A 13,307-nucleotide genomic window follows, 5' to 3' on the forward strand; every position below is an offset into this window, starting at 1 on the left:
AAAACTATTACAAAAGACATTATTTTCATTACACATTAGTACTGTTTTAAATAATTGTCAACACATTTCAATATGCATGCTTTACACTGGACAGTGATGGAATTTCTTTGTTTTTGGAACTTTAGCAAACACATTTAAACATATTTGCTTTTTAAATAACACTGATAAAAGTTTGTTTTCTGGATGACAACAAAAGACCACAAGCATAATTTGAGATGCATGCTTTTAAACGGACATCAACAACATTTATTTTTGGTTGAAAAAAAATGAATCCACTATTTTGGAGATGCATGCTTTTGACTGGACAGTGATGGGATTTCTCTAGGTTTGGAAAATTAGCAAACTACTGAAACATTTGGAGGTATGTGCTTTTAGACTTAGACAAACTTTATTGATCCACAAGGGAAATTGCTCCACACAGTAGCTCAGTTACAAAAAAATGGAAAGGGTAAGGATGGAAAGGATAATGCAGGTAGGAAGTAGACTAAAAATGTACCATGGTAGCAACATAAAATATAACATACATGTAATATTTACATATTATATATACAGTATATACTGGTATATTATATTGTATTTTTATATAACATATACAATATATAACAAATCCCAATGACCATGTACAATATTACAGTATATGTAACAGCTGCAGCAAAAAAGAAGGGCAGCATAAATTTGACATGTGATAAATGTTTGTTTTATTAAATGACAACAAAATACTTCGATAAATAAAAATGTTTTTGGTTTTAAACATAATCCGCATATTTGGAGACGCATGCTTTTGACTGGACAGTGACGGAATTTTTAGTTCACATGTTAACAGAACAATAAAAGCATTTGGAAGTGAATGTTTATACACTACATCAGTGGTCCCCAACCACTGGGCCACGGCCCGGTACCAGTCAGCGGACCGATTGGTACCGGGCCGTGCAAGAAATTAAAATTAAAAAAAAAAAAAAAAAAATAAAATAGAATATATATATTTTATTTTTTTTATTAAATCAACATAAAAAACACAATATATACATTATATATCAATATATATCAATACAGTCTGCAGGGATACAGTCCGTAAGCACACATGATTGTATTTCTTAATGAAAAATGTTTTTCAAGTGTTGACCGGTCCCCAGCTACAAAAAGGTTGGGGACCACTGCACTACATTACGCAGAAGGCGTAGCGCTGTAGACAGGAACAGGAAGTAGGCCTGAGCGACGCCAGAGGACAACACTTGTGTAGTTTGATCAATAAAGAGTTGATATATCGTTACACGTTCTTGTTCCTGTTTGGTCGACACAAGAAACACAACACATTAGGTTTTGATCAGACAGTTGATCAAAGTATATTCGCCTAAATGACAATTATTGGCCAAAATGTGCAGGAATTTACGTCCCTGACTTTACTTGGGTGAATACTTTGGATCTTGCACCATCCTCTCAGACTAGGGCTGTCCTGTCTAAATCTGAGGGCGTGAACTGCCAATCGTCAAACAACAATCCAAACAGTTCAGTTGCGATCGATTCAGAGTCAGGAGAATACGATGACTTGGACGAAGGAGAATAAAAATGTATCCACCTACCGCAGGTGTGGGTCTGGCTTCAGTGGTTCTGTCCTTCTGGCTCAACATCTACTACATCATCATCATCGCATGGGCACTCTACTACTTGTTCAACTCCTTTGGTTCGGTACTGCAACTTTCTGTTTTAACAAGGATTGTATCGTCGGTACGTGTCAGAAATACACACAAGTATTACAATGTTTCATGTGCAGGAGCTCCCATGGCAAAACTGCGATAATCCCTGGAACACGGATCAATGTTTCTGCAACTACAGCCTGACGGACACCACCAACCTAACCAGCGCCGTCACAGAGTTCTGGGAGTGAGTCCGGTTCTCGCCGGTTGTTATTTCCTGATTTTCGAGCAACATCTGCTTGTCCGCAGGCGAAACATGCACCAGCTGTCCGGTGGTCTGGAGGAGCCAGGAGAACTGCGTTGGCCCCTGGTGGGCACCCTGGCACTGGCTTGGGTCCTCGTCTATTTCTCAATCTGGAAGGGAGTGGAGTGGACGGGGAAGGTCAGACATTCCAATCACTGCTCGGGGGTTTTCAAACTAAGACAAAAATTCGCAGCCCTATACATTAGTGTTGGTTTTTTCAGTTCATTTAGCCATTTTTAAGCTTGAAATGCTTAATTTAGTGCAACATTACTTGAAATGTCCTTTGTTACACAAAGAAAAAATATGGATGTTGTGTTCAGATAGTTTAGCATATAATGATTGACCTATATCAGGGGTCGGCAACCCGCGGCTCCGGAGCCGCATGCGGCTCCTTGACCACTCTGATGCGGCTCAGCTACATACTCTGATGCGGCTCAGCTACATACATGCCGACCCCCCCGATTTTCCCAGGAGATTTATGGATCTCAGTGTCCCTCTTAGATTACTCCCAGGGAAAAAATAATCCTATTTACACTCTAATTACTAAATAAAGGCCGTGCCCTAATTGCACTGCAGTAATTGTCCTCTATAGCATTTACATACAGCGTGCCAGTCCAGCCGCATGTTGCATGTTGTTATTACTTGCACACACAGGAGACAGCAAAGCATACTTAGTCATCAGCCACACAGCTTACACTGACGGTGGCCGTATCAAACAACTTTAATATTGTTACGTTACAAATATGCGCCACACTGTGAACCCACACCAAAAAAGAATGAAAAACACATTTCTGGAGAACATCCCACCGTAACACAACATACACACAACACAACCATTACCCAGAATCCCATGCAGCCCTAACTCTTCCGGTCTACATTATACACCCCCGCTACCACCAAATCCCCCCACACATCAACCCCCCCCCCCCTCTCCGTGCGTTGGTTGAGCGGAAGAGTTAGGGCTGCATGGGATTCTGGGTATTGGTACCGTCAGTGTAAGATGTGTGGCTGCTGAGTTAGTACGCCTTGCTGTCACTTACGTGAGCAAGCTGAAATTGCATTCTACGTGTGGTCGAGCAGGTACACTGTTAGGGCAGACTGTAGAGGGCGCCAAATGCAGTGCCATCACGCTCTGATATTCGGGAGTCTCCCGGGAAAAATGAGAGGGTTGGCAAGTATGACGCTATCAAGCGCCATTCATTCAAAACTCGCGGGCTGCACTAACATCAAATTTCCACATTAAAGTGCGTGCCGGTGCGTGTGTCGGAGACCCCTAGTTAACATAGCACAAAGCGTTTAAGCTTTGTATGCGGTGTTTTTCATTTTAAATTTAAAATTTTTTTTTGTGGCTCCCATTACTTTCTTTAATTTGTGAAACTTGCCAAAATGGCTCTTTGAGTGGTAAAGGTTGCCGACCCCTGACCTATATTGTATTGGTTTTAGTATCTTTAATGTACAAAATTCAGCAAAGTGGCCCCCGCCTCCTTCAATTTCTTTTCACAAGGCCCTCGCAGGAAAAAGTTTGGACACCCCTGATATATATTTGTCTCCATTTCCCAACGCAGGTGGTGTACTTCTCAGCCACTTATCCTTACTTCATGCTCTTCATCCTGTTCTTCCGAGGCGTCACCCTGCCTGGAGCCATCGACGGCATCCGCTTCTACATCACCCCGGACTTCAATAAGCTCACACGCTCGGAGGTACGGCGTCCTAACTAAACTAACTAAGTGGTTAGTAACTGACGAGTTAGTTTGGTGCAACACACACAAGCAGATGAATATGAATATGTGGTTGCTTTTTTTTTTTTTAACCATAAAAGAAAATGTCAAATGAAAAGATGAAAAACTTTATTTTCTTGGATCCCAAGAAGATTTAAAAAGATAAAGCAGAAGCGTAGAAAAATATTCAGTAACACACGTGTCCGCATCATGATCTTAATTTCATGAATCAACTAAAAAACATTTTGGTTTAAAAAAATAATCAACACATTTGGAGATGCATGCATTTGACTGGACAATGACGACATTTCTTTGTTTTTGGAATATTAGCAAACAACAACAAAAAACATTTGGAGGTACAGTACATGCTTTTTATTAGACAATCATTTTTTGGGGATTGAAAAAAAAAATCGCAAAATTTTGTGTGTAATGCGATTTGTTGCGAATTGAACATTGATATAAGTTCTTTTTTTTCCGAATGTTGACATAAAACACAAAAACATTTGTTTTTCAATAGAGATTGATGAATTAATTAAGCAAAAACTAAAACAAAATATTAGTACGACATATTTTTCATGGTGCATCTTTGCCAATAATAAAAACAAGTAATTATATTAAATGGACGGATGGATATATTTTTGTATATTACATTTATTCAAAAATGATATACATATTTATACTGCATATATAATATATACATTTTTCAAAACAAAAAATAAAACAATATCGCCGAGTGAAAAACATGTAAACAAAAAAGGAATGTCATCTACAATCTATAATAGACATGTTTTTTATTTGGACAATGACACATTTTCTGAGCTTTTTTGGGTTAAAAATGGAGATACATGGTTTTTAATTATCCATTAATGATGACATTCCTTTTTTCTTTTGCATGTTTTTCACTTGACGATATTGTTTTATTTTTTGTTTTAAAAAATGTACTTGATAGTGAAATGTTACTTTGTGTTTTTTAAACAAAACATTAAACGATGATATTTCTTTTGTTGTTTTGTTTTTTTTCAAAATTTGGACATCAAAAATATTTAGTAGTTTTTGTGCTGGCAAAAATGCTTTTCAATTTACAGTGCTAAATATATATATATTTTTTAGATTTTAATAAAGACTAAAGAACAATTGGAGATTGTTAATATATGTATGTATATATATATATATATATATATATATATATATATATATATATATATATATATATATATATATATATATATATATATATATATATATATATATATATATGTGTGTGTGTGTGTGTGTGTGTATGTATGTGTGTGTATATATATCCATCCATTTTCTACCGCTTGTCCCTTTCGGGGTCGCGGGGGTTACTGGAGCCTATCTCAGCTGCATTCGGGCAGAAGGCGGGATATAAACTGTATATATATATATATATATATATATATATATATATATATATATATATATATATATATATATATATATATATATATATATATATATATATATATATATATATATATACATATATATATATGTATATATATATATATATATATATATATATATATATATATATATATATATATATATATATATATATATATATATATATATATATATATATATATATATATATATATATATATATATATATATATATATTTATATATATATTCAGTTATATACAATTTATATAATGTATTGAACCCATCACTTTTCAACATGTTTTTTTTATCGACTAGGGACAGTTTTTTGACACTCTAAATTTATATTTTCAATAATTTAGACCTCAGAAAATGTTTTATATTGGGCATTGACACATTTTCTTAATTTTTGGTATAAAAACATGGCAATACATGCTTGTTTATGAGCACTATGATGTGATGATTATTTCTACATCTGCTGTGTGTCAGGTGTGGCTGGACGCCGCCACTCAGATCTTCTTCTCGTACGGTCTGGGCCTGGGCTCGCTCATCGCCCTGGGGAGCTACAACAACTACAACAACGACGTCTACAAGTACGACTCCGCCTCCGGTCCTTTTTTTATTTTTATTTTCGAAAGAAATTAATTCAGATTTTCTGTCTGTTCCAGAGACTCCATCATCGTGTGCTGCATCAACTCCTGCACCAGCATGTTTGCAGGCTTCGTCATCTTCTCCATCGTGGGCTTCATGTCCTTCATCACCAAGAAGCCCGTGCATGAACTCGCCGCTTCAGGTTGCGTGTTTAATCACTTTGATTACTTTTTAGGAGGTTTTTTTTTGTGGACTGTGTGGCGCCCGCAGGTCCCGGTCTGGCGTTCTTGGCCTACCCTCAGGCGGTCACCCAGCTGCCCATGTCGTCTCTGTGGGCCATCCTCTTCTTCTCCATGCTCATGATGCTGGGCTTGGACAGTCAGGTGGGTTCTTTCCCACAGAACAGCCATCTATTTGCGGCTTTGGCCTAGGTCTTCATGGCTAACTGTGTCCGATCAGTTCTGCACGGTGGAAGGTTTCATCACAGCTCTCATGGACGAGTATCCCCTTCTGCTGAGGAAGAGGAAGAAGGTCTTCATCCTCATCGTGTGCTTCATCTCCTTCATCATCGGCTTCTCCAACATCACGCAGGTTTGTCGGTATAGGGCCAACATCCGCATGACGACAAATTGAAGCGACGTGCGAGTCTTCCAGGGGGGACTGTACGTCTTCAAGCTCTTCGACTACTACTCGGCCAGCGGGATGTGCCTCCTTTTCCTCGTCTTCTTCGAAACGGTCTCCATAGCTTGGTTGTACGGTACGGAGCATGTTTGCGTGTCTCAGCCGCCTTTTTTGTGTGCTGCGCTGACGTTTGTATTCCACTCCAGGGGCCGAGAGGTTCTACAAGGACATCGAGGACATGATCGGCTATCGCCCGTGCGTCTGGTGGAAACTTTGCTGGATGTATTTTACGCCGCTCATCTGCCTGGTAAAAATGACCTTTGTGTCCAAAATGACCCCCAAAAACGGTTAAATACAAAAGTAGCAATCAATGCTAACAAACATTGACTTGATCACTGCAGAAATACAGTTATCTGCCATAAAAAAAACAACACTTTTTTCTCTGAATAACTAATCGTCATGATGTTAGCTGGTTAGTTGGTAGAAGATACACGCTTTTCAATAACATTTAGTTTATTTAAAATAGGCTGACCATATTCTGAAATCCCAAAAAGAGGACACATATATGCGTGCCAAGGCGGGCAGCACGCCAAGGCCGGGACTAGGTGAAAATTTGCCAATGATACTCGAACTTGCTTTATAAATAATATATTTATTTAAATAAAGCATTTTTTTTCTCCTCTGTTGACAGCAGTGTTGGCGCTAGGAATTTTTAAAATGGGGTCCCAGGGACCCCATCAAGTCATAAAAATGGGGTCCCACAGTAAATTTTTGGGGTCCCACTTTTTTGTAAGCGTTTTGAAAACAAATGCCAAATGTATGCATTATCCTGTTGTATCTCACATTCTGTATTGTGTTTTGGAAAAAGGTTGTCATAAACGTTACTTAATTCATTTAAAAAAATAATACAAAAGAAAACAAATGTATATGTAAATGTATTCAGTTATAAACATTCATTCACTTTCTTCTTTCCTTCATGGATCTGAACTTTACCGCTGCTGGTAGTTTTTTTGTATGTTTTTATTTAATAAGTTGTATGTGTATTTATTTTAGTATACAAGTGTAAAAAGTGTTTTGCTTGGGTCATGAAATGATGATAATAGTGTGCCAGGGCATACATACATTTTATATTTAACGCTTAAATCTCTGGAGTCTACATCAACTTCAGATCTATCCCTCATTTCAAAATGTTTTAGTTTTTTTATGTTGTTTTCCACCCTTTTTTGTCAAACAAAACTATGTTTTTTATGGCAAACACACAAAATATGCAAAATCTTCCACCAAAAATAGTTTTCAAAGTAGAATATTTGATGTGAAGTAATCGGAACCTTTGATAGGTTTGATAGGTTGATAGAGCAATGACCGTTTGAAAGAAAAAAAAAAAACAGCTTTGTTTTATTAGTCAACATTGCAACTGTTTCTAAATTACATTTCACCTTTAAGCTTTTTTATTTCACTTTTGTTATGTTTTTGTTTATTTTAATAGTATTTTTAGAATGTGCAGTGGGCCTTTAAAACATTAGCTGTGGGCCACAAATGGTAAAAAAAAAAATCAACAAAAAAAATTCTGATTTCAATGCGTTAAAAAGACACAAAAAGTGCGTTAACGCCAACACTGCTTGACAGTATAACAAAATAAGTCACACTTATATTCTGTAGCATTCACAGTTTTGGAAAAAAGTGCAGAGGTAGAAATATTCAAAATAACCTCTTGTATATAATCTAAACATTAATAATGCCTCAAAACAAGTTAGTTAAATTTAAACAAAAAAACAGCAGACGAGCTCTCGCCCTGCACAACCGTTTTGTGCTTTGTAGTGTGGATATGGGCTTGTAGATCTTTGGCCCCTTTATTTGCCACAGATACATACGTTGCTGCTTTGCACACAGTGCATTCTGCTTCCCATGTGTCACGGCCAGGACGAAAACACAAATATTTTTTCCGCAAATCATCCGTGAAGTTGCATTTACGTTTCGGCATTTCTTGTTTTCATGTCCGTCTCTCCACTCACTAGCTCTCTCGCTCTCTGTCTCTACCCCTCCCTCACGAATGTTTCTGCGTGCGCACGCCTCCACAGTTTGTTTTGTTCAACCCCTTCTTAACCCTGGACGTACATTGAAAATACACGCAACCCTAACCCAAAATGCCGGACATTTGAGGCATTTAAGAAACCCCGCCCGGACACCCCGGACAGTCCCGCAAAAGAGGACATGTCCGGGGAAAAGAGGATGAATGGTCAGCCTATTTAAAAGGGATTCAATAGGCTAAATTGGCGGATGCTCGCATACTAAGTTCAGTTCAGTTTTACTTTATTTCGAACATGCATAGGATACACTGTAATGCATCACATATTTCCAGTTGTTTCATTACAGCACGTCCGAAAAGGAGTAGGAAGAAGTAGAGCTTATTTAATCCTACCCTTTTCATACCATAGCAATTTTATCCCATTTCCTTGTTCTCTGTAATAGAACAGTGAATACATAAATAATATACCATAGTAAGTAAACAAATATTAAATACATACATAATCTTTGTCTCAAGTGTACTTTGTGAACACTTGTAGTTTGAACAGTCTCTTAAAGTGAATCATATTGGTGCTTTGTTTGATTGCTTTGCTTAATCCATTCCATTATTTAATTCCACACACTGATATGCTAAAGGTTTTAAGTGTTGTACGAGCATACAAATGTTTTAATGTTTGTTCTAGGGTTATTTTTCTCTTCTTTTGTTGAGAAGAATTGTTGTACATTCTTGGGTAGCGGGTTATAGTTTGCTTTGTACATCAGTTTAGCTGTTTGCAAATGCATCAAATCGTTGAATTTCAATATTTGTGATTCAATAAATAAAGGGTTTGTGTGTTCTCTATATCCAACATTATGTATTATTCTAATTTATCTTTTTTGTAACACTGTTGGTGAATGAAGTTGTTTCCCCACATTTCTACACAATAACTCAGATATGGTAACACTAGCGAGCAGTAGAGAATATGAAGTGATTTTTGGTCCAGATCATGTTTTGCTTTATTCATTATTGACGTGTTTCTTGCTACTTTTTGTTGTATGTTTTTTTACATTAGATTTCCAGTTCATTTTATCATCTATTATTAAACCCAAAAATTTGTTTTCTTTTACCCTTTCAATATTTACTCCGTCTGTCTGTAATTGTGTTTGACTTTCTCTTCTACTGTTACCAAATAGCATACTAAAGCTAAGCTAAAATGCTCATTTAATGTGATAAACTAGGATTAGCATTTAGCTCAAGGTACAGCTAATTATCAATATGCATTTTTTACATTTTCATTTTTATAATCTTTCTAAAGATTTTAAACATTTCATATAAAAACTGAACAGTGTCAAGGAAAATCTGCACACATTTCGGCATTTTTTAATATATTTTTTCTGATACAAATATTAGATGTGTATGAAAGCCCATTTCCGCCACAAAAAAAATAATACTCTAATGGTAAGTCATAACTATGAGGTAAAAAGTAATACTTATGGGATAGAAATTCAAAAATTCGAAATAACAAAGTCTAAATTATGAGACAAAATGGCATAATTATAAAATATAAAGTCGTGATTAGCCAGCACAGTGACGAGGAAAGAAGCCAGAGACACTTTCTATCTGATATATTTTTTAATCTCATTTTTATGATTTAGTATTGTATTTTTGTAATTATTTACTGGCGGAAACAGGCTTCCATATATAAATTTTTTTTTTTGGATGGCTTATTTTCTTCGCTTTAAAAAAAAAAAGGCAAAATTTTGTTGTTTTAAAATAATTCAATAAACTCAATTCAGCTAAGCTAAAATGCTTGATTAATGAAATAAACTAGGATTAGCATGTGTTGCTAATTATCAATACACCATTTTTATTTTTTTTATACCTATGTTTTTTAAATATTTTAAACATATGACCTAAAAAGTGAACTATGTTATGGAAATATGTACACAACGTGGACATGTATTTTTTCCGATAAAATTATCAGATACGTTTTTTATTTTTTTATTTATTTTTATTAATACGGGTCTGAATCTTTGGAAACTTAACAATTCATGATTCAGAATCGATTCAACACGATTCTTAATTCAAACCGATTCTCGCAATGTATTATTTGGTGTAATAATTCTTATGAAACTTTTTCAAAACAGATTACAGGTTAGAAACAATCCTTCTGGTTGCATTGAGATGGACTACAAAATGTCGCATTAAAAAATTATTCTTAAAACTTAAAAAACAACCTTTTTATTTATTTTTTTTAGATCGATTTTTGAAAATTATGAATTGTGAATAAAAAAATGTATGCACCCCTATTGATCAATAGCTGGGTTAGCATTTAACTGTGTCTCTAATTATTGATATGGATTTTTTTTTTATAGGTTTTTACATTTATATGTGTAAATAAATACCTACTGCTTGTAAAAATCTTAAACATGTATGATTTAAAAACTGACCTACATAAATCTGCCTAGTCTAGCCTAGCCTTGCTTAGCCTAGCCTAGCCTAGCCTAGCCTTGCTTAGCCTAGCCTAGCCTAGCCTTTCACATCGGTTGGAACCTTACTGCTTTTTAACGCCTTTTAGTCTGATTATAAGTAAAACTACGATTAGAAAGGAAGACAAGAACTGTTTTAAGTTGGTTCTTTGCTTCAGCACATTTCTTCTGGCTATTTAAGTGAGAAAAACTGGCAATCTACACACTTGCTGACCTGTTTTATTTCCAGGGCGTGTTCACCTTCAGCGCGGTGGAGATGACGCCTCTGACTATGGGAAAGTACGTTTATCCTGTTTGGGGTCAAACCGTAGGCTGGTTGATGGCTACGTCCTCCATGGTGCTCATCCCGGGTTACATCATCTACATGTTCTGCAGCACGCCGGGAACCCCCCAGCAGGTTAGCATGAAAAATGAACGGAAAACAAAATGAAATATTGCAGAGGTGGTGAAAAAACTGCAAAGTCGTTATCAACGTTCTACATGTTATAGCGTTTCCTGTTATTTAAATATGTTATAATGTGTATTTTTTTTTACCACCAGCGCTGGAAGAGGATGACAACGCCCCGGCAGGACAAACCATCAGGTCACGACCTTTGTACTCACACTGTTGGCGAAGCCCCTGTCTAACACTCGCTATACAAATATTCTATATATATTAAACTTCTTAATCGTTCACTGCTTCAACGTGCAAACTACGACAGCAAGTGTCATTAAAAGTCAATAATGTTTTTTTTTGTTTACGTGAAAGAACAAATGACAAAAACAATTATAAACTATAAAAAATAAAAGAAATAATTAAGTGTTTTTCGGACTAAATAGAGTAGATAAAATGTGTACCTGATGAAATGTTGTGTGAGATGTAATACAAACAAGTACTTGAACTTGTAAATACCTTTTGTAAAGGAACGTTTCATTAGTTGAATCAATCATAAGCATGAAGTATTTTCATTAGGGGCGTCCCAATACAACTTGTTCATTTCCAATACAATAATGACATTGAAGTCTTCAGTATTGACCGATACTTGTATTGATCCGATAGGATATCAGCAAGAATCATTGTATTATTTGGCAGTGTGGAATATTAGAAAGGGTTTGTTCAACTGAAATGAGTGAAACAGAGAGCAATGGTGGGTATGAAACTATTTATTATTAACCATCTGGAATGGATTTATGCTGTCTTTAAGGTGAAGTGGAGGGATTATTGTTTTTTTTGGCAACACCTCGTGGTCACAATAATTCATGAAGTTAAGGGCAAACGTTGAATGATGCAAACACGTTTATTACTGGATACTTTCTAATACGCTTCTGCCTTGGAGACTTTGTATGTGTATGTGTAAGTTATATGTACCGGTAAGTATGATTATTTGATACTTGTTTATATTGATTAATTTTATTGTTCAATGAAAAACGCTTATAATGTATGTCGAGCTTATGTGCTTTTCTGTGCTTAGCAGTTGTGTAGCAGACAGATATTTACCTATGTACCTTGTATATGTATTAACTCAAGTGGGTGCTGTGGCCTTTCAGAATAAAGGGTCATTCCACTGAATCTGTATCATTACATATCTATCTATCTATCTATCTATCTATCTATCTATCTATCTATCTATCTATCTATCTATATATATATATATATATATATATATATATATATATATATATATATATATATATATATATATATATGTGTGTGTGTGTGTGTGTGTACATATATAAATAATGACATACATAATGCATATATGTACAGTATATACAGTATATATATACTGTACATATATATATACATATATATACTGTACATATATATACCGGTATATATATATACATATACACACACACAGTATATATATATATATATATATATATATATATATATATATATATATATATATATATATATATATATATATATATATATATATATATATATATATGTATATATATATATATATATATATATATATATATATATATATATATATATATATATATATATATATATATATATATATATGTATACAGTATATATATATATATTATATATACACAGTAAAATTACCTGTAAATTTGATTTCTTTTTAATAAACAAAGAATCCTGATCTGAAAGAAACATTGATCTGATTACATATTTAATATTTCAAACTGTCTTGAACACAGAATACAATTTTTTTTTTCAATCTTAATAACCAAATAATTTTACACTTTTCTGCAAACAACAGCAATAATATTAAAAATAATATTAATAACAATATGATGGATTTACAATATATGTTTAAATATCATGATTATTATTGGTATGCCATTTCCTAAAATTAGATTTGATCAAGATATACAATCATTTAAATCAAATATGGATGACATTCATAAATGATTTATTGTTTACATATTTGTGTTGCTCCTTATTTTCCAACTGTGCTCAGAAAAATTCACACCATAGTTGTGTACGTGGGTTTTCACTCCGTCCTGTTACCCTACCACCTTTCAACCCCCTCTGGAAAATGTGGAATATTCCACAAGTCTTACTTTTTTTGTTCAATCCCTG

General features: G+C 34.7%; 1 protein-coding gene across 1 annotated transcript in view; it reads left to right on the top strand.

Annotated features, from left to right (window-relative positions):
- LOC133662627 (uncharacterized) overlaps positions 1 to 12,235 on the top strand; it is a 47,692-nt gene extending 35,457 nt beyond the window's left edge. Inside the window, exons 19-30 of the mRNA XM_062066741.1 lie at positions 1,586 to 1,686; positions 1,772 to 1,881; positions 1,944 to 2,076; positions 3,504 to 3,638; positions 5,549 to 5,652; positions 5,728 to 5,852; positions 5,921 to 6,033; positions 6,110 to 6,241; positions 6,305 to 6,407; positions 6,478 to 6,578; positions 10,995 to 11,162; positions 11,306 to 12,235. Of these exons, the coding sequence (XP_061922725.1) occupies positions 1,586 to 1,686; positions 1,772 to 1,881; positions 1,944 to 2,076; positions 3,504 to 3,638; positions 5,549 to 5,652; positions 5,728 to 5,852; positions 5,921 to 6,033; positions 6,110 to 6,241; positions 6,305 to 6,407; positions 6,478 to 6,578; positions 10,995 to 11,162; positions 11,306 to 11,392 (1,412 nt within the window). The 3' untranslated portion in view covers positions 11,393 to 12,235. The remainder of the gene's footprint in view (positions 1 to 1,585; positions 1,687 to 1,771; positions 1,882 to 1,943; positions 2,077 to 3,503; positions 3,639 to 5,548; positions 5,653 to 5,727; positions 5,853 to 5,920; positions 6,034 to 6,109; positions 6,242 to 6,304; positions 6,408 to 6,477; positions 6,579 to 10,994; positions 11,163 to 11,305) is intronic.
- The last annotated feature ends 1,072 nt before the right edge of the window (positions 12,236 to 13,307 follow it).

Source organism: Entelurus aequoreus, linkage group LG12, assembly GCF_033978785.1.
Source record: "Entelurus aequoreus isolate RoL-2023_Sb linkage group LG12, RoL_Eaeq_v1.1, whole genome shotgun sequence".
NCBI classification, from domain to species: domain Eukaryota; kingdom Metazoa; phylum Chordata; class Actinopteri; order Syngnathiformes; family Syngnathidae; genus Entelurus; species Entelurus aequoreus.